Genomic DNA, 24,290 nt, shown 5'->3' with positions numbered 1-24,290 from the left:
AGCTGTGCCAGTGTGTGTGTGTGTGTGTTAGAGTATATGTGATATGTGATGAAAGGGTGAATATTAATGTGTGTTGGTGTGTCCAAGTGTGGATGAAGAGGGAAACTGTTCTTTGAGGTTGTCCCCGTCTACTTTGGTCTCCATGGGAATGTGGCCATGTGGTAAAATATTAAAAACATAGCTCTACTTTAGAGACTGCTCCAAAAGATCCAAGAGGGAAAATGAGAGGGAGTGAGGAAGAAGGAAACATGCATTTGCTAGAGATACACAATCATTTTAGTTGTGTTCTTAAATTATAATGTAGTAAATAAGTATATAAATAATAAAGTCTTTTTTAATTTTATAAATGTTGAAAGCTAAAGCTAGTGCTGTATCTTGACAAAGCTTTTTGGGAGTTTATAGGAGTGGTCTGACTTTATAATTTGTATTTCGATTTGTCCAAAACATTGCTACAGTGCTCAATAATATTTAATGACAAATCCGAGCACATACATTCAGGACTGGTAAGTCTAAATTATAGTTTTAATTAGACTGATTCTTTTGAGAAGCCATTTCATCAATACTTAACAACACTGATAGCCATGTTTCCCATCCCTGCTACACACATTCTGCAGCATTACACACGTTAATATATATTAAAAAAAAACACATGCAACTGCTTGAGCTTTGATAAATTTAATGCCCAATCCTCTTCTGGAGCAACTCTCTCATTCGTGCTTTTCTGCTCGAACACACTCCGTCACCCTTTCTTTCTGTGCCCTTCCTTTTCTTTCATTTATCCTTACGCTGTGCGTTACACAAGCCATCCGTCCTACTTAGGTTGTCAGCATCACCTCTAGGTCAGGAGGAGCAGAGGAGTAAAGAGGAGCAGGAATACGGATCGTCATTGAGGGAAAAACACTCAGTTAAGATAGATATTGTATCTATTCCTTAATATATGTATATAATACATTTATTTCTCTGCAGGTATCTGTGTCTCTCTCACCAAAACAAGCTCATCCTGATACTTGAATTAACTTTAGCTTTTAAATTTTTCGTTGAAAAAACCTAAATCCTTGTCAAGACCTTTTAAGTCACTAAATGTTTTTAGTGCGTTTGGTGGACCAGCGATGATTTACAGAGTTACAGCTTTTAATGGATGTTTCTTTGGTGTTCAGCTCAGTGCTGAACGCTCTTTGAAATGTATTATTAAAGGTCATATAGGGGCTGACTGCCACACACTTGTAGCCAACTGTCTTTTAAAGCTCCTTATGTAATGCAGTACATATAATTTCATGTGTGTAAGGTTGCATACATACATTTTTACAGTGTGTAGCTCAGAAGAGGACTGAAACCTCAGTAGTGTTGGTGGTTTGCAGAAGCTACTGAGCTACACAGAAAACAAAGAATTCAATCTATCAGCTTTTGTAAAGTGCAGCGCTGAGGTGACGGCCTTAAATGGCCCTTAACTGCCCTCCTCTTCATTTTTTGGTCAAAGTCTTCACTTTGCTTACACCTGCAAGCTACAAGCTATTTCGACATGTTTTCTTGGCACAACGTTTCTAGTAGTTCAGATTTGACCAATACATTTGTATGACTCACTGGTACACAGGAGTAGGCAGCACAGACGGCTCTGCCAACACGGAGGAAGCTTTCACTTAAGCCAAGTCACAGCATCACAGCATTTTATCAGGATGACAGCTCAGTGATTCTTTCACATATATCAGGGCTGAAAAATAAAAAGTCAAACTCAAAGCTACCTCCCCCAGTCAGTTCACTAGCACTACCTGGGTTCACATCATATAGATCCCAGTTTCATCTACAGTGAGAACCAGATATTGCTTGGCCTAGTGGATCCAGGCCATTAATCTGCCACCGCCTTTATTGGGATAGACGCACATATGAACTCAACTAAAAGGATTTAAGGATTTAAACAGCACCTCCCCCACCTATACCAGCACATTTCTTTTACCTTTTCCACTTCTAAAATTATTTTTTCTCTTACTGCCATATAAGTTTTATCTTTGGTTTGGCATATTTAACATATTGGACAGCAAAAACAAAGAAAGGACTTTCAACCTTGAGTCCTCTAAAGGCATTCTTGAGCCTCTATTCTTTCCAAAACCAACTGAACTGGCACTGCTAGGTCCTAAGCCTCTTTAAAAGCTAGAGAAAATCCCAGAATTGGATCTGAAATTCTTGTATTGCGTCAGGGCCTTTACTACGGAAATCAGAAAAGGTGCAACACACCAGATAGTTTTGTTGTCAGCAGACTAGGGCTGCAACTAACGATTATTTTTATTATTGATTAAAATATAAAGTCGTGCAAAACATGAAGAGAAGTCAGAAAATGGTGAAACGTGTTGAGGCGGTTTCCCAAAGGCCAAGGCCTCAGAGGTCTTGTTTTATCTGCAACCCAAAGACATTCGGTTCAGAAACCATAAAATATTCACATTTGAGAAACTGAAATCAGAGAATTTGGACATTTCTTCTTTAAAAAATGACTCTAGACAATCAACCGATTATCATAATATCTGGTGATTAATCTAATAGCTGACAACTCATCAATTAATCTACTAAATGTTGCAGCTATAAAGCAAACTGAGTGAATGTAAAAACCATAGGCACTGCGTAATGTAGAATATAATGAGTCTAAAAGTAAAACAGAAATAGTACAGAAACAGAGCGCAGACAGCTTTTAAGCAGAGGTGGTCCTGTTACTGCCGGGCTCAACACAGTTTAGCTTCAGCAGAAAGATGAGGACAATGGCACTCTGAAATCAGGGAACTCAATGTTCTCAAACCAGTGCCTTGTCTGCCATGAAGAGTGGCCCTAAAAGGCCTCTGTAGTGAGGATTTGGTCAGTAATGGAACAGTGTAGAGTGTCTGACTGTGTTTCTTTCTGTCTGTCTGCCTGTGTGCCTTAATCCCTGACATCATGCTTGACAACCTCCTGCTCAACAATGAGGGACATTGTTAGAAGGGAAACAGAGAAAGTTAATGCGGTGCTATAAAAGAGAGAAAGAAAGGGTAAGAAAAACAGACAGAAAGAGAAAACTGAAGCACCAGAGGGGAAAGGGGCCAATGGATAATATGAGAACGAGCTAGAGGAAAGTGTATAATGGGAGACGCAACTAAAGAACACAGTATGCAGTCATGTTAAGACATTAGCACTGTGTGAAAAAAGCCAGCAACCTCATTCATTTCTACGCAGCCAATTGACACAATGGTGAAGCAGACACGGAGGAGTTTGCCAAAATATGTTGTCATCTGTCAGAGATGCAAGTGCACATTTCTGGTAGATTACTTTGTAAAGTGAAACGGTAATTGTACTGTTTATATAGAAATCATCTAGACTAAATTAACTGCCACATAACAGCTTTCCAGAGTTGTAAAATTCTTTCACAGTATTATACACCACTGTGTGTGTGTTTGCATCTGATAACCTTCAAACTCATGGATCTACTACTCAAACTGGCATTTTTAGATCATATTACATTGTGTCTCTGGTACCAAGAGCAAGACTAACAATAGAGCCTGTTGCAATTGTCTTGGCACCGTGCAGTTTTCGGTCTGAACACCCAGTAAGACTACATTCCTGATGCTGAAAGCCTCGTAATTCTAGTTTCCTACCCCTAACAAGTGTAAAAGACACCACAGAGGAGCGCATACAATCACGAACAGCCTCCACTTAAGCTGAACTTGTGCGTAAATCAAGAATGGTATGCAAACAGACTTATTTGAAATCTGTATATCTTAATTCACAGAAAGCTTTCAATAACCGTTTCTAACCCAGCGGTACATTTAAATAAGCCTACTGTTTATCAGATTTCCGTTTGTTTCTAAAAGCAGCACCTGCACACATCAAGAGATAAAGTCCAGACAGCAGTCTACAGGGTGGCAGCAGTTAAAGCAAATGTCCTTGAACACAAAGGTCACACTATTGGCTTGTGAAAGATACTTAAGAGAGACATTTAACCTGACTATTGGTTTGGTCATTTTGAGCCAGTGAGTTAAATGAACTGAAACCAAAGCAACAAAAGAAGCAGACAAATAAAGCAGGAAATATGTAGGGAAGACAAGATGAGCAGACTCTTCACTAAAAACATAACATCAACAAAAACACCTCGATTCATATAATTTCAACAGAAAGATCCCTTTCCTCATACATGAATTATTAATTGTTGAAATAACTATTGCAGATCTGAGTAAAACCCTGTGCATCAACAAATGGAAGAGAACATTCATATTTCATAAAGACCATTTTATATGCATTGTGTATGAGAACAATACCGTTATGATTAATCTGTGAAATAGCCTCAATTCCATGAAGACAAAGTGCACAGCCAAAAAGAAGATTAAATATTCACATGAGGTTATAAATAATGCCAGTGAATCTCCCCAACTTGCATCATGTTGTTAAATCCCCAAAAATCAAAGAGATCAAAGCAGTTAAACTCTGCACAGTCTATCATCGCTGGACAAACTGTCTTGGTCGACCCAAATCAGCGAAGCAGAAAGTGACAGACAGAAAGGTCGGACAGCAGGAATCCTCTTCAGAAGTTAAGATTGGTCAGATTTCTGCGTCAAAGCCAACAGGGAGGAAAAAGCTCAAAATAATGTATCAAAGTAAAATATTATACTATTTCTAGAATAGTGAGTTGATTAAGTCTTACAATCTTAAAAAGGTAAAACAAGCAGAAAAAAAAACCTTTGACCAGCAAAGAAGAACCCACTGAGCGCTGCCGTCTGGCCTTAATCTCCACAAACAATCAGGGAGAGAATGAATGTATTTCTGTGTGTGACTGCTGCGTTACATGATCCGTTCCTAAAACATACATCCCCTGAGACAACGCACAACTTCCTTGTGCTCTTCAGTATGAGCTGTCACATCCAAAAAAGCATACGCCCAAAAATAAAGACAAATGAGGACAAACACATATATCAAATGATCATATTTCAAGTATTAAGCAGACAGTGTGGGGGCTAGATTTAAAATAGAAAATGTATTTAAGCCTATTATTGTTTAATATTTACACTCTCTATACTCTATACCCTTTAAACTATATAAGTGTTAACAGACTAAAAATGGGAAATTCATAATAACTATATACTTTACTAGAAAAAGCTCTCGGACCTCCGCCGAGGAGGCAGCTGACTGATGGGTGATGGTTAAAATATGTAACTGCAGAAGGATATTATTCAACTTTAACCGGTTTTAACACTATTATGCAGTTAGTTACTGTGCATGTGACACCTGTAGCTACTGGTGGTAAATGTGGTTTATTACATGTCACAGAATTCTTTAGACAGCAAAACAAACTTTGTCTTTTTAGAAGAATTGCCATCCGTCATTCGGAGCGACAGTGAACTGCGAACAGTGAAAGTGAATGTAATTACCTCAGTGAGAAGTTGGAGGTGTGCAGCCTGTCGCCTGCAGCTCCTAAACCCCTCACTAACTCACTAAAACTCACTCTGGCTGCGCCTTCTTGTTCTGTTACTCTCTGCAATATTTCAAACTGCTGTCACAAAATATAGAAAATGACCGTTGTCTGGTTTTATAGACAGTTTTTGAACTGATTACTGAAGGATTCTCAGTTATTATAATTTACTTATTGTCCAGTCAACATGTGTATTCTATGTGCAGATGACGATACTGTGCACAAAGTTGTGACTTTTAAGATGAAACTTTTACTCTTACATACTTCTCATAATGTGTTACCCGGTGGAAATGATGTTCCAACTAACATTAGATCAGTTAGCCATCCAGGATGTTGAACTGCTTTGCAAGAAGCTGCTTAACAGGAAGTCTTTAAATAAGCTGCTTAATGTGAAGCTGGTGTTTTATGTTGATCTGAGTGTTTATAGCAGCACACCTACACTATACATATTTGTATCAACCTACTGTGTCGCGAAAACACAAATAGATTGGGGTTGAAAGAATAAAACATTTCGCAATAACAGCCTGTGGTCTGAAGCATATCCATGCAGAGAGGAAACGCAACTCCCATTGAAACTCACGAATAAACACGCACATACACATACCTAATGAAGCCTGAGTGTTGTAAATGTTGACCTAAGACCTGCTTGTGCACATTTTAAGCTGTCAACTGCAGCACTGAGCCATGGTGTTAGGCCAAAGGTAAGGATTGATGGCCACCATAACACTAAGGTCAACAGTAAATACACCACGTCTAGTCACTTACCATAAAGTTAAGTTAGAGAGCAAGTTTAAGTTGGTAAAATAACAACACTTTGATATCCATAACATATAGCAATACCTTTTTCACTATGGCTCCTAATCACATTTTAGACACACACACACACGTATAATGGGGATTCATCTGCAAAACTGTGCAGGTCAGCATTCAGATGTGAGCCTTTCATGCACTGGAGCTCTTGCTGGGTGATTCCCTACACCTGCAGTTTCTCAAAAATACACTTTTACCCAACATCTTAGGGATTCCTTGCAACCCTGTAGTTTGGGGAAGACGAGGGCAATCTGACTATTCTGAACGCCACTAACCCAACCTACATAAACGCTGTGAGTCAACTATCAACCATTGTCTGTATTTGTCCGTTTACAAAGGAGTTGTCCACACACCCAAGATTTTCAAGCTCCAGAAAGTATTTACTGATGCAACATTTCAACACTCATGTTAATATAACGCGTTCTACGTGCAGTATGTGAAACACATGAGTCCTTTTTGTCTTGCACCTGTACAAAACTGTGGCTGGATCAATATGTTTTACTCTGTCAGTTCACTTACCAGGCAATGCTACTGTACTGTTTCCACAATTAACTCTGTTAAATGTGACCTCATTACCGCTTGTCAATAGTTAGTTGACTCAACGTCTAACAAACACACTTCTCATTGGGGATAAACAGCACGTATGGTCAGAGCAACAGACAGAGAGGGATATTACAGAGGCTGGCAGAAATAATTCATACCCTAAAATGTGGATGAATAAGTAACTGAATCCCTCAAATTATTACTTTGCAAAACATTTTCCCTGAAAACATATAATTCATAGGAAAATAAGTAATTAAAAAACAAGTTATTGCCAAAGATAACACAATGTTATTGTTCAACAGCCTAAACTCACACCTGTATGAGAAGGAGACTCTGTAGAGGACCGGTGCGTAGGATTTAGTCCAAGCATTTAGGAGAAACTACAGTAAACCGCAAAACTGATGAAAGACGTAAAAGGCCATATCTAGAGCCGGTGTTTGATTTATCTGTTCTGGGCTACTGTAGAGACACGGCAGTTCAATACAGCGGACGCTCCGTGAAAGAGGACCCGCTCCCTCTACAGATAAATTCTAAGGTAACAAAAACAACTCTCATTTTCAGGTGATTGTACTCTAATGAAAACAAACCTATGAATATTATATTTCCCTTCTGTCAATAGATCCTCCTAAATGTTACACACTGACTGGACCTTTAATGCAAGAACATAAAAAAGTAATTTGAGCACTACAGCCGCTTGTAGCTTAACACTAATAACTCAGTAATATCTTAGTATTAATTCTTTCATTTAGTAATATAAAAAATAATTTGAGGTCAGGATTTTGCACAAAGAATCAAACTACTAATTAGTGCTGAATAAATCATTAATTTAGTAGAAAGTGCACTTTTTACTTTTCACAGCCTCCAGGTTTGCAGCGTTTGCTCACAGTTTTGAAATCGTGGTGTCTTGCAGCAGATACCAAGAGGTCAAGTCAGGCTGGGAGGCGTGGATGCAGATGGATGAAAGGAAAAATAAAAGAGGAGAGGCAGCATTATGGAGAATAAAAGAGCACGAGAACGAGAATGGCAGAGGAAGATTAGAGGACAGAAAGCAGCAGGAAAAAGGGAAGTGAGTGAGGCAGAGAGAGGCAGAGAAGAGAAGAGATACAGAGGCAGTAGAGCCAGTGTTTGCCCTTGAATCAGTAGCAGCAGTTCACTGCCCTAGCCTAGTTTAGCTGCTTCTCCCAGGCTCGCCCTGTCAGTGATAAATTAATAAGCACGTCTTCAGGGGACATGGGCTTTTTCAGGCCTTGTTATCTCTATCTCTAGTAGCAGAACCTCATCTTTATTTATTTCGCAGACGTAAGGAAGGTCCAACAAAAATAATGATCATTTTTATTTTTTAATATTTTATCGTGTAAAAAAACTGGAGTGAAAAGCTTAATAATCTGTCAATTTATTCCTCCTGAATTTTCTTCAGCTGTTTCTTTAAAGCCCGAGGATCTGATGAGTATGCCTGCCTGAAGGGATCAACGAGCTGAAGCTTGTTCCGTGCAATCAGACCAATCCACCGTACCATACTTGCCGGAGTCAAGAAATAATTAGTCGATTTGCGGAAAACTATCATTTTCATAGTTGTTTATTGTTTAAGGCATTTCTTTTCATACCGTAAAACCAAAAACGTCTGCAGCTAGCGGTTAATTGCCACCATGCACTTGCCCCGCCAGGGTTAAGTGCCCCGCTTAATAGCATTTCCTGAAGGAGGAGGGAGTTTCTCTGAACTTGTGATCTTCCAGTTTCAAGCCTGCTTCACTTCACTACACTCCAGTTTATCATAGTCTCCAACCCTTCATGTCACTCTCAACTAGGTTTTTTAGGAAGGCTGACATGTCGTACAAGTGCTCTTGAGGGAGAACAGTGAAATAAGATCCATTCTTTGCTGCCCTGAAGCCGGGCTGTGACACTTAAACGCCTACAGTGGAAACAAGTGCAGCTCTGTGTTGGCAGCTGTGGGAGTGGAGCATTTTGTTCAGGACATTTGAATGAAGTTTGTTTGGTTGGTATCTGGGTGAACAGTCATACAGGTTCTTCTTTTATTAGTTTATTTCCTTATTGACTCCTCAGAACGATAAACTTACTTCCTGAATACTCAAAGAAAAGCTTTAGCTCAAAACTACGTCATTTTGAGGAGTTGCACAATTTAACATAGAGCTCTATTTTTGGTGTTTCGTCTATAAGTAATCAACCCATGGCCTGGTGTGAATACCACTTCATTAGCAATGTTGATGTGCAACACAGTAAAACATCTAAAATAATGAAATCGTAAGCATACATTACACACAGTCAGTGCAGCTCAATTATCTTTTTAAGTTAAGATTTTTATTCATAGGACTTATATTGTGATGTTCTACGTATTATAATTTCTGTTGACCCTTCAGAAGGTTAAAATTGTGTCTCTAGCGCTGCACGCTTACTGACTTAAATAATAAACCCAGCTTCTCTAACCAGTAAAATAATATAAACAGATATTGGGGGATATTACTGCAACCATCTGCATCATTAGTACTTAGTACACAATGATGCAAATATCAAATATAAATCCAATCTGACCAAAAAGATTTGCAACACTGCACATATATTGGTGTAATACGCAAAAAAGGAACAGCTATCACAGCATTAATAAAACGCAAAATATCTGACAGTTGACAAATCATACCATTGTATCGGCCAACCCATTAAAACTGTATTGATTATAAGACACACTAGTGCATTATTCTGTAGCAGATGCATTACACTGCAGTACAGGTGTGGCTTAAGATGGATTTATTCTAAACTCTCTCTGTGATGTGTCTGTCTGGAAAATGAATAAAAGTCACAAATGAATTTGCCTATGGACAATTTAATCTGTTTATTATTTATATGTAGGGACTTAACATTACAGTGAGCTGAGGATTTGGTTCAATTCACAATACAGGGTCTTGATACTTTCTAGGTTTGAACCTCAGCAGGGCTTGCCGGAGTCACAGGGCCTAGCCTAGGGTTCTAGTTTGAGACACTGACATTGAGCTTTATTGATTTAGTATTGATCTAAGTCACCTCTCTCTTTCTCTGTCTTGTACTGATGTAAGATTACCAGACCACTGCACACTAAAACATCAGCCAGTATGCTTCTGCTTTTGCTGCATTAAAAAAAGATCCCTCTCCATCTGTTGTCTTTATATTCTGCACATGGCTGACAGCTCTATGAAAGCAATGACAGCGCAACGAGGAAGTGAGACTACAGTGAACTGATGAGGAAATCCCAAGCCTATAGTTACATCTCATCGAACAAACCATTTTTGTTCTATTGTACGTGAACTGAATGAAATCCAATTGACACAGAAACAAACAGCTTCCACGAGATAGTACAAGTCATTTCCATGTGTGCAAACAATGGATGAAAACAGCAGCTGTGAGTGCACAGTGACAGAAGATAAACAGTGACCAAGCAGTGACAGTGCAGTTTGATTTTCTCAAGCAGTATAGAGGAAGTTTACTTCTGTCCATTTTCATTCATTCATGTTCATGGTTATGTTGTTCACTGTTTTTTTTTACAATACTTGTTTGATGTAAAATGTATCTGATTGAGAGTGAACTGACATTCGGACGTTTTAGAAACCAATGTGTGAAGAAATATTCAGTACTTGGGGCTTTCCTTTATCAATACAAAACTCCAGTTAACTGAATGCAAAGGTCCGCCAACCAGTGTAGAAAACGATGCCAAAGATTATTATACGTGACTCTATGACTTAGTTTGTCATCCTGTATTTCCAGTCACGTGACTTTTATCATTATACAATCTCACTTGTGGCTTCACACATTCAGCAGATGCTTTACAGTCAGAGCGCTGTCCTTAAACCTATCGACGACCTGATATAGACCAAGCAGCCAGCCAGTATAAGACTTCCCCATCTGCCTTCTTTTTATACTCAAGCCTTCTGCTTCTGGTGTAGAACAAAAATGTCAAATTATACAGCAATGCACAGGGATAATAAAGATTATGAATTTCTGTCTGATATCTACAGTGAAATTAAGAGCTTGTCTCACCAAATCCGCTGCCACTGCCAAGTGACATCCACAAACACCAGCCCCAAGAATCCCATTTATTCACTAATATGCACCACAGATTAGGAAGGGAAATAATTAACTAGATGTAAATATCTAGTTTGGAGTGCGTAATATGAATACAACTGTCTATTAGTCCATATTTAATGTATATTGTGTTGTGCTCATATAGTACTTTATCATCTAGCAATTCAATGAATGGATAAAATAAACAGATGGCTATGTCTGTTTTCTTTAATCCGGGGAATTAAACACTTGACGGTGGAATATTGCCAATAAACTGTCCTGCTCACTGATTTGCAACATTAACACTACAGCAACACATCCACAGAGAATAAAGGGATTGCCTACTTGGTCGAAATTGTTAGCAACATCTTTACCAGCTGACCCATAGCTAAAAATCTGTTCAAACCTTTAACAAAGTGCACAGATGTACGGGTGCAACTAACAATTCTTTTCTCTATTATTTTCTCAATCTTTTAATTGTGGGGTTTGTAAAATTTCAGACTATAGACGGCAAAGAAATCCAGCAAACTCACATTTGAAAAGCTGAAACCGAGGAATTATTGGCATTTTTGCTTGAAAAAGAAAAATGACTGAAGCAATTAATTGATTCTCAAAATAGTTCCATAGTTGTTAATGATCGAGACACATTCTTCAAGAGATAAAATGGTGTTAAACCAAGGGAAGATTTCCAGACATGTATTTCCTGGACTGCAGTGCTTTTATGGAAAAAGAGAAATGCAGTAATTCAATTACTGCATTTCTCCTGTATTAAGAGAAAAGATCCTTTCACTCTGTAAGTCTTAAATAAATGGTCAAAGGCTTTGTAGTGTATTCACCTGTCAAAGACAAAAATAGGTTTAATGAGGAGAAAATGTTAACATGCCACATTAATTATGTTCTACATTTCTGTGGCATACTAAATCCACCTAACATATCCGAGTCAATGTTTAAATGAACATGCCTGAATGATGAATTACAGTACTTTTATTCATAGTAAGGTTACAGTCCAGGATCTGAAAGTAAAATGCTCTTGTGGGCCTTTTCTCTGATATTCGTAGGTAAAGATAACAAGACATGAATAAAAGATTTCCCCTGTAGAAGCCTTTGTTATTTCAGCTGCCTAATGGACTATCTCCATTTACACAATCTTTGGGCCAGGTCAGTGCCACACTGCATGAATGTACACCAGAAGATGACGCTCCAAGGTTTCTCGTTAGATACCGACATCTCTTTGCCTTTAAAGTCTTCATCATTTTATATCCAATTGAACAGATTACTCTTTGAAATTAGCTACAAATGCCAGCTTTTTTTTTTTTTTGTTCATTCTAACTTGTGCCGCAAAAAGACCAAGAGTTAAATGCTTAATAATAAAAGCTAATTCCATTTTAACCAATAAAAAGAGAGGTTATGAAACATATTCCCATACAGGTGTGAACACAAGCAGACGGATTAAATCTGGTGAATTTCTGGCAGTGTGGGTCCAGCTTTAGAGAGATTTGGACCGCGTTTGGTTTAGCTTGGCCCCCGTCCACAGAGTCTAAAACAACCACTCACTGACCTGGCAACAACAATCCCACACTGCAGGCAGCTGTGTGGTTGTGACACTGCTGTGACTGCTGTGTGCGCGCCTGTTTTCCTTCCATATAAAAACTGTGGGTCGGCTTACGTACGCGGCCTTATCTCACACAGCGGGAGGTGGGAGGGTTTTGACACTGTTGGTATGTGCATACGTGAGATCCTTCCCATAAAAAGGCTACAGGTTCAGCTGAGCCTCAAATGTCTCGCTGACCTTGCCACTGAGTAATATGTCTGTTTTCAAATGAGTGGCATCTGATTTTTGGCGGCATTTTTTTGTCTTTATTTGATTGGACAGTATAGACGCGGACAGGAAATAGTGGAGAGAGAAGGGAATGACATTATGACATGGAGGATCCCTGGGTGGTATCGGACCGGGGCCACTGTGGTTATGTGGTATGCGCCTTTACCATTCAGCTGCTGATTTGTAGAGCATGACATTGTGAGGTGCTTTTAATATCTCTTCTAACCGTATTGAGTCATAACATGGACAAAATATAAAAAGCATGTCTCTACACAAACTACGATTTCCAAAACGGCCGTAAAGTTGAATCAACAACAAGCGGACATTACAACCTTCACAGAGGTAGGATGTACTGCAGAGCGAGCGTCCCACACTGCATCAGTTGCACTACGTGGACCTCACACTGGCCTAAAACTTCCACTGAGTGTGTCACGCCATCAATCTAAAGTGTGTTACAGTAGCTGACTCAACAAGTTTTGCTAACCTTTCTCCAACATCAGCACCAATGCAAAGTTGACCTTTACTCCAGCCGGTCTATAGACATATTTGCTGTCTCTTACACAATAACCGTGCTGTTCTGCCAACAGGTTAAACTTTACTGAGGTATGGGACAGATTTTACATAAGCCCCTCAGATACGTAGCTGCAGTTTAAATTCAACTTGTTTGTGGGCTGTTGCTGTCATTGAAACACTAAAGTCAGACAGACCAGAAGAGACCATTCTTCACAATGAGTGTTGTTACCTTTGAATCTTAAGTATATTGTCTGATAATTGCAGAATTACTTCTTTAGGATTTAAGTTAATTTTACACTTGTGTATACATACAGTACATTAGTAGTAAATCCGTACATTGCTCCATATAATGAGCTCAATACCACATAGATACATCAGGCGCTGCTGTAAAATACTGTCACACCTGTTTACGGTTCATAAATGTACTTGGTTTATGTCAGTCTTGAAGACAGTTTCCACTTCACTCTCTGCTGTGTAACACTGGCTTTGTTTCCCTTGCATGTTTTTCTACTCCTTCATAAAACTGTAATGCTATTTCTAAATGGATAAATGCAATATTGTTAGAAATAACTGTAATCGTCATCATCAAGGTTGTTGATACTGGCAATAATGTGGGACTGCCGATGATGCGCGGGTTACTGTCCCAATTAAAAGATGAATCGTTTATTCTAAAAAAAATTATTCATGAAAAAGGTAATTTAAAAAAGTCGCCTGTTTGTTCTAATTAACAGTCGATTTCCAATCACAGAAAACAAACTAAGAAAAACAGCAGAGCCTCACAAATAAACAGCTGGAACCCGTTTGGTATGTCTGCTGATAAATTACTTAAACAATCGACTGATCGGCAATAGAGTTGCAGATTAATTTTATTTTGACAGACAAATCAATGCTGCAAATTAACGCCACTTCCCAGGAATTAGTAATAGTTGTGTATTTTCTAACATCCATTACCTGCATAAAATATGTGTGTGTCTGCACAGTAATCTATTGACATATATAAATAATAATATAAGTGCATGTGCTGTTCCCCACAGTGTACTTTTGTGTTACAGTCCCTTCACTCAGCCCTTGAGTCCACCATATGGAGGACCAATCCGCTCTAATTCAGGACAACGGCAGGATACGATTATGCAATGTGCAAAGGATTTAAGAGAGCCCAGAAACGAAAGTCAGCCCTCCACATCCACAGAACCACGTTTTTAAAAGGATTACCACACATTTAAAAACCCCATTCAACAGGAAGAGCCCAGGCGAACAACACTGTGCCACCAAACACCAGAACATTCCAGCACACACAACACAACACAACACAACACAACACAACCCGGAGCATCCGTGCAAACGAGGAAGCTTTCAAGAAACAGTCGGAACAGAAAACGAAACTACAGGCGACAGTTCAAAGGAACAACAAACACACAGGATGTATGTTTCTGTACAATAACCGCCACAACCAGGTGATCCTGAAGCTCTCACACACACACACACACACACACTCTGACTACAGACAACTATAATGCCAAATGTCTGCACAACTGAACACAAGAGGCACTGTTCACCGTTGCTCCAGAAACAAAATAAAGCACCGTGATGAGCACAGAGCTGTGATGTTGGACGGTTACTGACGGCCGTTATTCCTCAACAGATGTGATGGAACTGCCTCCGTTGCTAACCGTTAGCCGTTAGCCCCCAGTGGACACACACGAACCCACTAACGGTTACTGCCCCGCTGTGCACGTCGCCGCTGGCCTCTGAATGAAGACAACAACTGCGGCAGATACGTTCACACGCTGCACTCGAGCCGTGGTTATTAAAAGACGAACACAACACGAAGCAGACAACACAAAGCGTCAGACACAGTTAGCGTAGCGGGCTAGCATTAGCCACTAAGATGCTGAGCGGAGCAGGAGAAGCGCTGCTAGCAACGCGAGCTAATCGGTCGCTACGGGGAACCTTACCAGGTCAAAACACACAGCAACGCGGAGCAAGATGCATTAATTTCTTGTTTGGTTTCTGTAGCCGACGCCTGGAGAGACGGCAACTTCGATGAGATCAGAGCAGACGGCGTTGAAGTATCGTCGGGAACATGGCAAAGACACTCGGAAATAATGTGGTTCCTGTTTTCTCTTTAGCTCGGACTGGCTCGGGTCCGCTTGCAGGTCGTTGCTTAGCGAGTCTCGCACACACACCCTCAAGGGACGAACCTGCCAAATACTGACCCCGCCTCTCTCACTCTGAACACAGCGGGGGACAGCTGCCAAATACTGACCCCGCCTTACAGACAGGCACAGACAGCCAACTTGAAGCATACAAACGAAGATGGTTGTAGCTTTCTCTGAGGGATATGTAGTTTATTTGTTCACAGTGTAGCCTGCCACCTTTTCTGCCCGTGCATTACTTTGTTTTAATTGAGTAATAACTGATTATTTAGACTATAAGTAGAAGGCATGTTTAAATGTTGCATACTTACCCTCATCATTACTCTTTCCCATAAATTAACCTGAATTTAACTACCAAAGGAAAAAAAAAACGTATTACACTCTTGCTATTTATAGTACTCACATGTATCCTTAATGCCTAAAGCTGCATTTAATGCCTATGAATCACATACACATGTGAAAAGTAGCCTATAAAACCATGTTCATGTCTGATATATGTATTTATGTAAGCATCTACCTAAATTTCAGAGGAAAATTTTCTACATTTCAATGTTTGTCACAGTTTGACTGCAATGTTAGGTTTCACTAACCTGTTTTTTTTTTTCAGAGCTTTCATCCATATCTTACTACTGTCTTCATAATCAGTTTATTCAGTTGTCACAGTGATAGTTTAAGTACAGGTTAATGTATCAATAATATCCTGAAAGTGACATTTCTTAACAGTAAAGGCTTTTACCTTTGAATATCTATCAACTAGTCATTTTAGCTCTATACATTTTGTGTATAAAAGGAGCAGAGATGATCTACCTCTGCTTATCTACATTACATATTGTCATACCTGGCGGCAGTAGCTCAGTGTGTAGGGACTTAGCTTGGGAACCGGAGGGTCACCGGTTCAAGTCCCACAGACCACAATATGGAGTGTGGAAAACTGTTAGCTGGAAGAGGTGCACGGTTTCACCCCTTCCCGGTGCAGCTCGCCGAGGTGCCCCTTCGAGCCAAGGCACTTGAACCCTAACGCCTGAAGACCCTGTCATGAGGCGCTTGTAACGCGACAGCCCATCACTCCACCATCTCTCTCCCTGTTTGTGTGAAGTGTGTATTTCAGCCTGTGTGTGTGTGTGTGTGAATAAAAAAAGAGTGAAAAGAACAATTTCCCCTAGGGGATTAATAAAGTATATATTCTTCTTCTGATGTGATTTATCAAATCTGCATGCAGTTCATAAGCATCAGATGTGCCAGAGCACTAAATTATCTAATAATTGACTCAATTAAAGTTAAGTCATAAACCTTTATTTTCCCCATTCATATAGGACTTTGAATATTAATTGTTAAACTGGCATGTGTGTATCAGTATATTACTCAGATTTTGTAAATGCAAAGGTATCGATATAATATTCTTGATATATCTTCATAGTGTTTTATTTACATACCGCTCTTCAAATGTTTGGCCTACATTACTTCACTATCTCTATTAGTGTCTTTCTGTGTGATATGCACAATAATTTCATGTGTCCAAAATCCAATCACTGAAATATTTACAGCTCAACTATCCTTGTATTCACTGTGAACATCTTTTACATTAGTCTCTGGCACTTCGCCTGATAACAATCAGTTGGCATATACCGCCACCTGGTGGACTGCTTGTCTCACAGCACCTTCATTTGCCTTCCTCCCCCCTCTACATATCTGCAACAGCATTGTTTTCTCTTGCGTTTCTGTTTCTATTTCAGTAGTTGATTAAATTAATCAAATGCAAACACGAGCTTCTCTATAGACACTTTATTGCTGTGTTTATTGTTTTACACACAATGGAATGTTTAACGGTGTGTTTGGTGGACCGGTCCAAACACTAAACCTCCAAATATCTGTTACCAAACCAAGATTTAAATAGCAAAAACAACTATAATGCAGTAATACAATATACATGACACTAGAAAGTCTTAAGGTGAATTCATTCTCACTAACATATAGGCTATACTGGTCCATTTACAAAATGCTTCTTTATATATATATTTATATATCAGATATAAAACAAGAGTAATGCACATTCTTCAAAAGGTAAAGAAAATGTAGTGTTTTTGTATATATGTAGATATATTTGTGTGTGAATTCTGTTTGGTGGCAACAAAAAAAACACCCAACAGTCATTGTTACAAAGTGTATCCACAGCGTACAAAATAATATGTTGACAGTATTGTTCAGGATATCTACGGGAGGAGAGATCAGATCAGAGTATCATCGCCCACACAGGACTGTAGGAGACAGTGAAACGATCTTCAGCAGTGAAACACCTACCATTTATTCCAATATATGCTGTTGTGTAATTAGTGTTGTTTTGTATGTGGACAGTAAGAATGATTCAGATTTTTCAGCCAAATTGTCTCATCAATGCTAAAAGAAAGTAGTTTTCTCATGCACTGGTCCAATGATTACTTTCATAAAGTGATAACATAGCCCATAACCCATTTTGAAGGATATGTTTGATCATATTCTGTATTTTCTTTTTCAAGTCAACAAATCCCATGAAAAAAAACAAAATCCATTAACAAGTTGTCTGTGTGTCAGAGGCCTGATGTATCTTATTGCTCTGCACCACAGAGCTCCGTTGTAGTCAAACTATTAAAAACACATCAGTGAGCAACACAGTTAAACTGGGTGACATGTTGTTTTATAACCATAAACATGGTCACTTAAGTTTATTTGGAGTCACCGTTGTGCTGCTGTAAATACTCAGTAGAGCACCGCTTGTATATTAATCCGCAGCTGAAAATAGTCCCCAATGAATGCACCATTTACTCTAGTTTGAGTGATGTGTTTTTTGTTTTAAGAGAGTATGTATTTCTGACCTGTTTTTAAAGGTTTCAGTAGGAATGAATGGGCTGAGTGCAACAGACAGGTTAGGGAATTTAGGAACTACTGAGAGACATTAGCACATTGTTGATTTGGATATTTTCATGGGATATTGGTTAACAAAAAACTAGACTATGAACAACCTTACTTATCCTTTAAAGATGCTCAGTACAGTAGTTATAAGACATTGCTTCATTACACATTTATTTCAAGAGGTGGAACTTAAACGTCTTTCAACCAGTGAAAATATATAACAGATAGTCCTTTGTGGATGTAAACTGCAGACAGTCTTGCTTTCTTTATTAATCAAGCTTTTTAAAGGAACTCCAATCCACAGACTGTACTGTATGTAGCAATGGCACAAATTAACTATTTGTAGTCTTTAACATCTATTAAAACTACACCCTGACAGTTAATGAGATAATATTTTACAAAATGGGTACTGCAGAATAGTGTGTGTGTTTGACACATATGACTAGTGTGGACATGGTAAACACACACACACACATACACACACACACAGTGTGGTAAATCTCCTCTATCTGACTGAACAATAGCAACTTCTGTATTATATGTAACTGCACATCGACCGCCTCTCCTCTACAAATACAGAGAATCAGATTCACTGAGAACCTTTATCGCTGCATCTCGACTACAGCCTCTTAAACACGGGTAACCAGATCCTAAATGTTGGCATTGTACTAGCGTCCTACCTGTCACATTGAATACAGAGTAGAGAAAATCTTAACAACTGAAACACCCACACTGTAGTTTTCAAAGGAAGGTTTGCCTGTTTCTTCAGAAGGACACATTCTTACACATTCCTCACTTTGAAAGAAGCCTAAAAGCCAAAGCAAAAGAGAAGTCCCTTTAAGTAATAACTGAACAAACCTACAACTGTTTGAACACAGATTGCGGTGTCTCGTCCACTATTTGAAAAATATAACTACAGTTGTAAAGACAGGAGTGGTAAGTTACTGTGACTAGACTGATGGCCGAATAAAACGAGCCCACCAGCTTACATACAAACTATAAAGATATCTCTTAATGTGCTTGACGAATCTCAGGCAGAAGAGGGAGAAGTACAGTCTGATTGTAGTAATACATCTTGTACTTCGCAAAAACAGTCCTGGTGATTGTTGTCTCGTTTTGTTTTTGTCTCACTTGATCCACGTGTGCTGGGCGGCTGAGGTTTTAGGCTTCATACACCCTGAGGAAGAAACAAAAATAAGAGTTAATTTCTCTGAGAAACGTCATTATCCTGCTCCATCGAGTGTCAGAGGAATAGAGATCAAATGTTTCTTGTGTTCAATTTACTGGTCTTGTGGATGTTAGTGGAAGGACAGGTTTTATCACCCTGCAATCTATAGTGGGTCTCTGTGGAAATATTCCTTTTCCCTCAGCTAAACACTGAATCCCTGCCCTCTCCATGGGGCTTTTGTCTGCGGCTGACCCTGATCTCTAACCTTCCCATGGTGGAAGGACGGTGAGAGGAGAAATTTCAGCAAAAGCAATCAATTAAGCTGCACAATGAAGCCACTGAACATGATCTAGCAGTCAGAGTCAGTGATAACAGAGGTTGGTATATATAAACAGGGCAGTAAGGGGTATGGAAATCTAATAGGAAATAATACATAATATACACCAATTCTGCACATTTTAGTGTTGTGTCTTACTAAATGTGTCCATTATACAAAGCCTTTATTTATTGACTTTATTTGTTTTTCTGGCCTTCTGATGAATGTTAATCCAATTTTCACTCTCCTTTCAGCTCTGTTTTTAGTCTCTTCATCAACCCCTGAGAGGAATATCTGGCTCTTCAGCTGCTAAACGCTCCACTATGTTTACCAGCTGGTCGCTAAAAGAAGACATTGCAAAAACCCCGTAGAGGGGAACTGCACAGTCGGGTGATAATTTTCTGTGGGTTTCATAATAAGAGTGACACCTTTTACATTACACATAGTCATGTGATCCACTGTAAGTACTGATCATAGCCACTTTGAATATCAATTATTGTTGCCACGTGTAGCATTATTATATTACTTTATATTGTCCTAAGCCTAGCCTTGGAAACATTTACATACAGTATATTTAGACTTTAGATTTAGATTAACAAAATAAATAAATGATGGGGTGTAAGACAGAAATCTATTTAAGGAATCATAGGATTTAACACCTGTGCTTGTCCTTCCAGATGCGGAACCATTTGACCAGATTCTTGGTGCTCTGAAGTTTGGGATGAAGACAATACTCTTGCCCTTTGAACCGAGCCACATTCTCCATCGTCACACTGAGAGAGCAAGCAAAGAAGAAGAGATAAAAAAAGATTAGATGAGATGTTAGAAAGTAAAAAAAAAAAAATACAAATACAAATGATCCTGTACACTCCCATGCTGTCAGCTGTCTGCTAAACACGTTTTTACTGTTTCAAAAATAAAAATAACATGATAATATACACACATTTAATAGAAATAACAGGATAGCAGGTCAATATGTACAAAAATGTACTCACAATACCATAGAACCAGAATCTGATTGCTACTGTAGAATGACTTAGAGAAGAAAATGTAGAGAATAGGCTATAAATATTTGACATTGCAATAATTGTAAGTTGAATTAGGCTGCACAATATATTTGAAGAAACTGAGCAAACAATGTTCTCTTAAACAGTTTGAGAGAAGGTTGAGATCCACTTCAGGAGTCAACTTGCAGTATGTTTTCTTCAGTGGAGCTGAATAGAGTATAAATACTGATTTGGAGCTATTTCAAATGATCTGAAAGCCCTTCTGAGTCATCTGAATAGAGACCGGTCAAGTTGTAACACATTTGACCTGTTTTTGCCACAAATTTGAACTGATATTCTACACTGCCCTCAATAACACTTCCACAGTTAAATGCCCTCTCAATTCAAAAGATCAGCTTGCACAGGGCGGTCAGTTACTTGGCAATGGAGTAATATTATGGAGCTGCCACTAAAAAATGTGACATCTAAGCTCATTGAATCAATTGGTCTGTCTGTAACCCTCTGCTAAAGGCAACGGTAGAGACAGTCTGCCTGCATGTGGCATATTCAGGCCAAACAAGAAGAAATGTGGGAAAAACACCAACCATGCCATGGGGCCTCTCCATCCAGTGACACACTCAAAGGCTCACCAAACCATGAATGTTAAATGAGTTGACTACAGGAGAAAAGACTTGACTCTCAATAAAAATACTGCTTTCATTAGTTATAAGGATTAGATTAAAGAGTTTTGCTTCTATTTTCCTGCCTATTCAGTTGTCACTTTGTTCGGCTATAGAGGTTTAGTTGGGCAGCTGTACATGTTTTTTGGAAGAAGAACTGAGCTTTGTGTGTGTGTCTGTGTGTGTGTGTGTGTGTGTGTCTGTTTGATAGAGAAAAATGCTTTTGTATGCGTGCATGCCAATGGCCTCATATCTGCAGGGCCTTAATAAACGCAGGCTGAGTGTTTATCCATGGCTGCTCAGCAGAGGTGAATTTTAACCTAATCACTGTGTTCATTTGAGCTTAAGTTCCTCCTCATTATAATTCACCTGGGCAGTGCAGCCACTGGTTTCAACAACTAATATGGTTGGCAAAATGTTTTTATATGACTACATTCATTAGGCAGCTGCAATTAAATGTGACTTTGCAGATTCAGATATAACATACAATAACATGATTATCTTATAAAACTATTAACCTGTTAAGCACAACTCTTCTCTTGCACTCTCTGCAATACTTTGAAACATCGCACATGTACAGTTATACACAAGCTTATCATATTACACTTTATTGCATATAGTGTATGTTTTTTATTTTTTTTATTATATTCTATTTTATTTTATTGTACTTTAGTCTGTCTCTACTCTTTGCACTATATTCCACTTTGTTGCTGTGCTAAATTTTTATTTTAGCTACGGGGGATTAATAAATATCTTAAACTGTTAAAAAGTTTACAAAGTAGCTTAAATGAACTCCACAAGCAGCAACATTAAAATGCTCCTTAGATGTTAATTAGTAATAGTAATCTCATAATATTTTTTTAAAACTTTATTACTGTTTTTACTTAAATAAAGGATCTAAATAAAGGCTGATGAACACAGAAAATAAATGGTCATAAGGCACCTATAAGAAAAAAGTAATGATAGAAATAAAAAAAGGGTGAGAAATGATATAAAATATAAAGTATACGACATAGTGGGAAAAAGGCAGAATAAAAAAGATAAAGAAAGGGGAAATGTAGAGAAATAAAAGAAATACGGAGAAAACAGGGACATTTCAGGGCTCCTAGCTTCTGTTTGTGGTTAGGAGTGGTCGCTGTGAATGCCAAACTGAGCGCCGTAAGCCAAACGGCCTCAACAAATGCCAGAGAGGGACTCTCTCACTCATTTCTCTCCTACTCTCTTTCTCTCTGGGGCTTTCCGGAGCCCGCTGAGGCTCATTTTTCACTGGGCACCAGCGGCTGGTGGCCCCCATCTCATGCTAATAGAGCAGCCTTAAATAATGGCTGTGCAGCGGGTTACACACACACACACACACTCAGACAGAAACAGACCTGTGAGTTGACATAGACCAATTCTAGTACTTCTCACAGTGTTTTTTTGCATTCACACACACACACACACACACATGATTTCTTCAACTCCATGTCTGACTGCATAGTCTTTGAAACATAGCACATAACATGACACTTCATAACTTTATAACAATTAGCTGTTATATATTGTAAAATTGCCCTTTACAGGTTCCCAGAGGCCAGGATGACATCTTCAAATGGTCTGTTTTGTACGACCAACAATCCACAACTGAAAATTACTTAATAAATAAATAATCAATAGATTGATGCTTGATATCCGACTAAAATGATAAATATGTTAATAGAATTTTCTATCCGTTGATTATTTGAGTAAGACAATAATCATTTCAACACTGTATGGGACCCATTTAATCTGATTAATTTCAATTAGGAAAGCTTTACTGCCACAATCTGTACACTTATGTTAAAACTTTGGTGTTTTCTTAACTGCAGAATAAATATTTTAAATTTAAGGGTTCAGTCAAAACATCTCATTACAAATGTCAACTAAAGGGGGCATTGCATTGACTTCATTCCCTATAGACTAATACAAACCTTATGATAACCACTACATGCCTAACCTTAACCTTTAATCAAGTCTTAACCCTAAAATTGAATGGTTAACTTTGTAGGAACTTGCATTTTTGTGCCTAAAAGGCTAAATCTGTGGCAACAGATTTATGCCATATGTCAGTTTCTCCAGTTTCTCAGTGGTCACTGCTGTTACCCACATTGTGTTCTCTGTGTAGTTTGCCAGCAGGTGGCAGCAGAGTTTGCGCCTCGAACACAAAACTGACTCTGGGGAGGCTGACATAACATCCCCATCTGTTGTTCCTTCCTGTAGCTTTGACATGAAACTTCAAATAAATTCCACAGCTCACATTTCTAGCTACATATGAGACTTCATCCCCAAGACTTGGCCCAAGATCAAAGTAAAAAAAAAAAATATACTGCATACTGTATATCTAATGTAAGTTTATTTATTTAAAGCTGTCTGTCTGTGCACAACAGGCTCCTTTGAGTGTGTTTGGACCCCCTTGGAAGGAGAGCAGAGACTTTCATGCTATGGCTCAAATTGAACATACTAACTGTCTGTCTGCTCGAGCTGTGATTTTATGGGTTAAAGGTCAGATGGTAGGGGCGCCCGGATAGCTCCCCTATTAGAGCTGGCGCCCCATGTACCAAGGCTGAGTCCTTGCTATGTGTCATCCCCTTTCTCTCCCCTTTCCTGTCACTCTTCAGCTATCGCTATCCATTAAAGGCATTAAAAGCCCAAAATAAATTAAAATAAATCAAGTCAGATGGCACAGAGAGAGAGAGAGAAAGAGAGAGAGAGAGAGAAGGTGGAAGGATACATCAACCAAGCTAAAACTGGAGGTGACACTCAGTCACAGTCAGCTTTTGGGATGACAGGTGAACATTGTTTACATACAAATATTGTTTTGTATGAAATAACATAAAAAATTGCTTTTATTTATCATCAAATATCTGGAAACGTTGCTTAACCCTTTATGAGATTGTCATGGAGATAGTACCTGAAAGTTCTGGAAAGA

At 38.8% G+C, this 24,290-nt stretch overlaps 2 protein-coding genes across 2 annotated transcripts in view; both read right to left on the bottom strand.

Annotated features, from left to right (window-relative positions):
- The window catches only part of fam13b (family with sequence similarity 13 member B), a 66,316-nt gene extending 50,979 nt beyond the window's left edge, over positions 1 to 15,337 (bottom strand). The window contains exon 1 of the mRNA XM_035669641.1: positions 15,107 to 15,337. The gene's annotated coding sequence lies outside the window, so the exon portion shown is untranslated. The remainder of the gene's footprint in view (positions 1 to 15,106) is intronic.
- A 1,737-nt stretch (positions 15,338 to 17,074) lies between these two features.
- Positions 17,075 to 24,290, bottom strand: part of cxcl14 (chemokine (C-X-C motif) ligand 14) — a 9,973-nt gene continuing 2,757 nt past the window's right edge. The window contains exons 3-4 of the mRNA XM_035669130.1: positions 20,337 to 20,450; positions 17,075 to 19,370 (exon numbers count right to left, since the gene is read on the bottom strand). Coding sequence (XP_035525023.1) covers positions 19,355 to 19,370; positions 20,337 to 20,450 — 130 coding nt within the window. The 3' untranslated portion in view covers positions 17,075 to 19,354. The remainder of the gene's footprint in view (positions 19,371 to 20,336; positions 20,451 to 24,290) is intronic.

This window comes from Morone saxatilis, unplaced genomic scaffold (genome assembly GCF_004916995.1).
Source record: "Morone saxatilis isolate NCDOM2014 unplaced genomic scaffold, NCSU_SB_2.0 Contig22, whole genome shotgun sequence".
In the NCBI taxonomy this organism is placed as follows: Eukaryota; Metazoa; Chordata; class Actinopteri; family Moronidae; genus Morone; species Morone saxatilis.
This window is presented reverse-complemented; position numbering and strand designations above follow the sequence as displayed.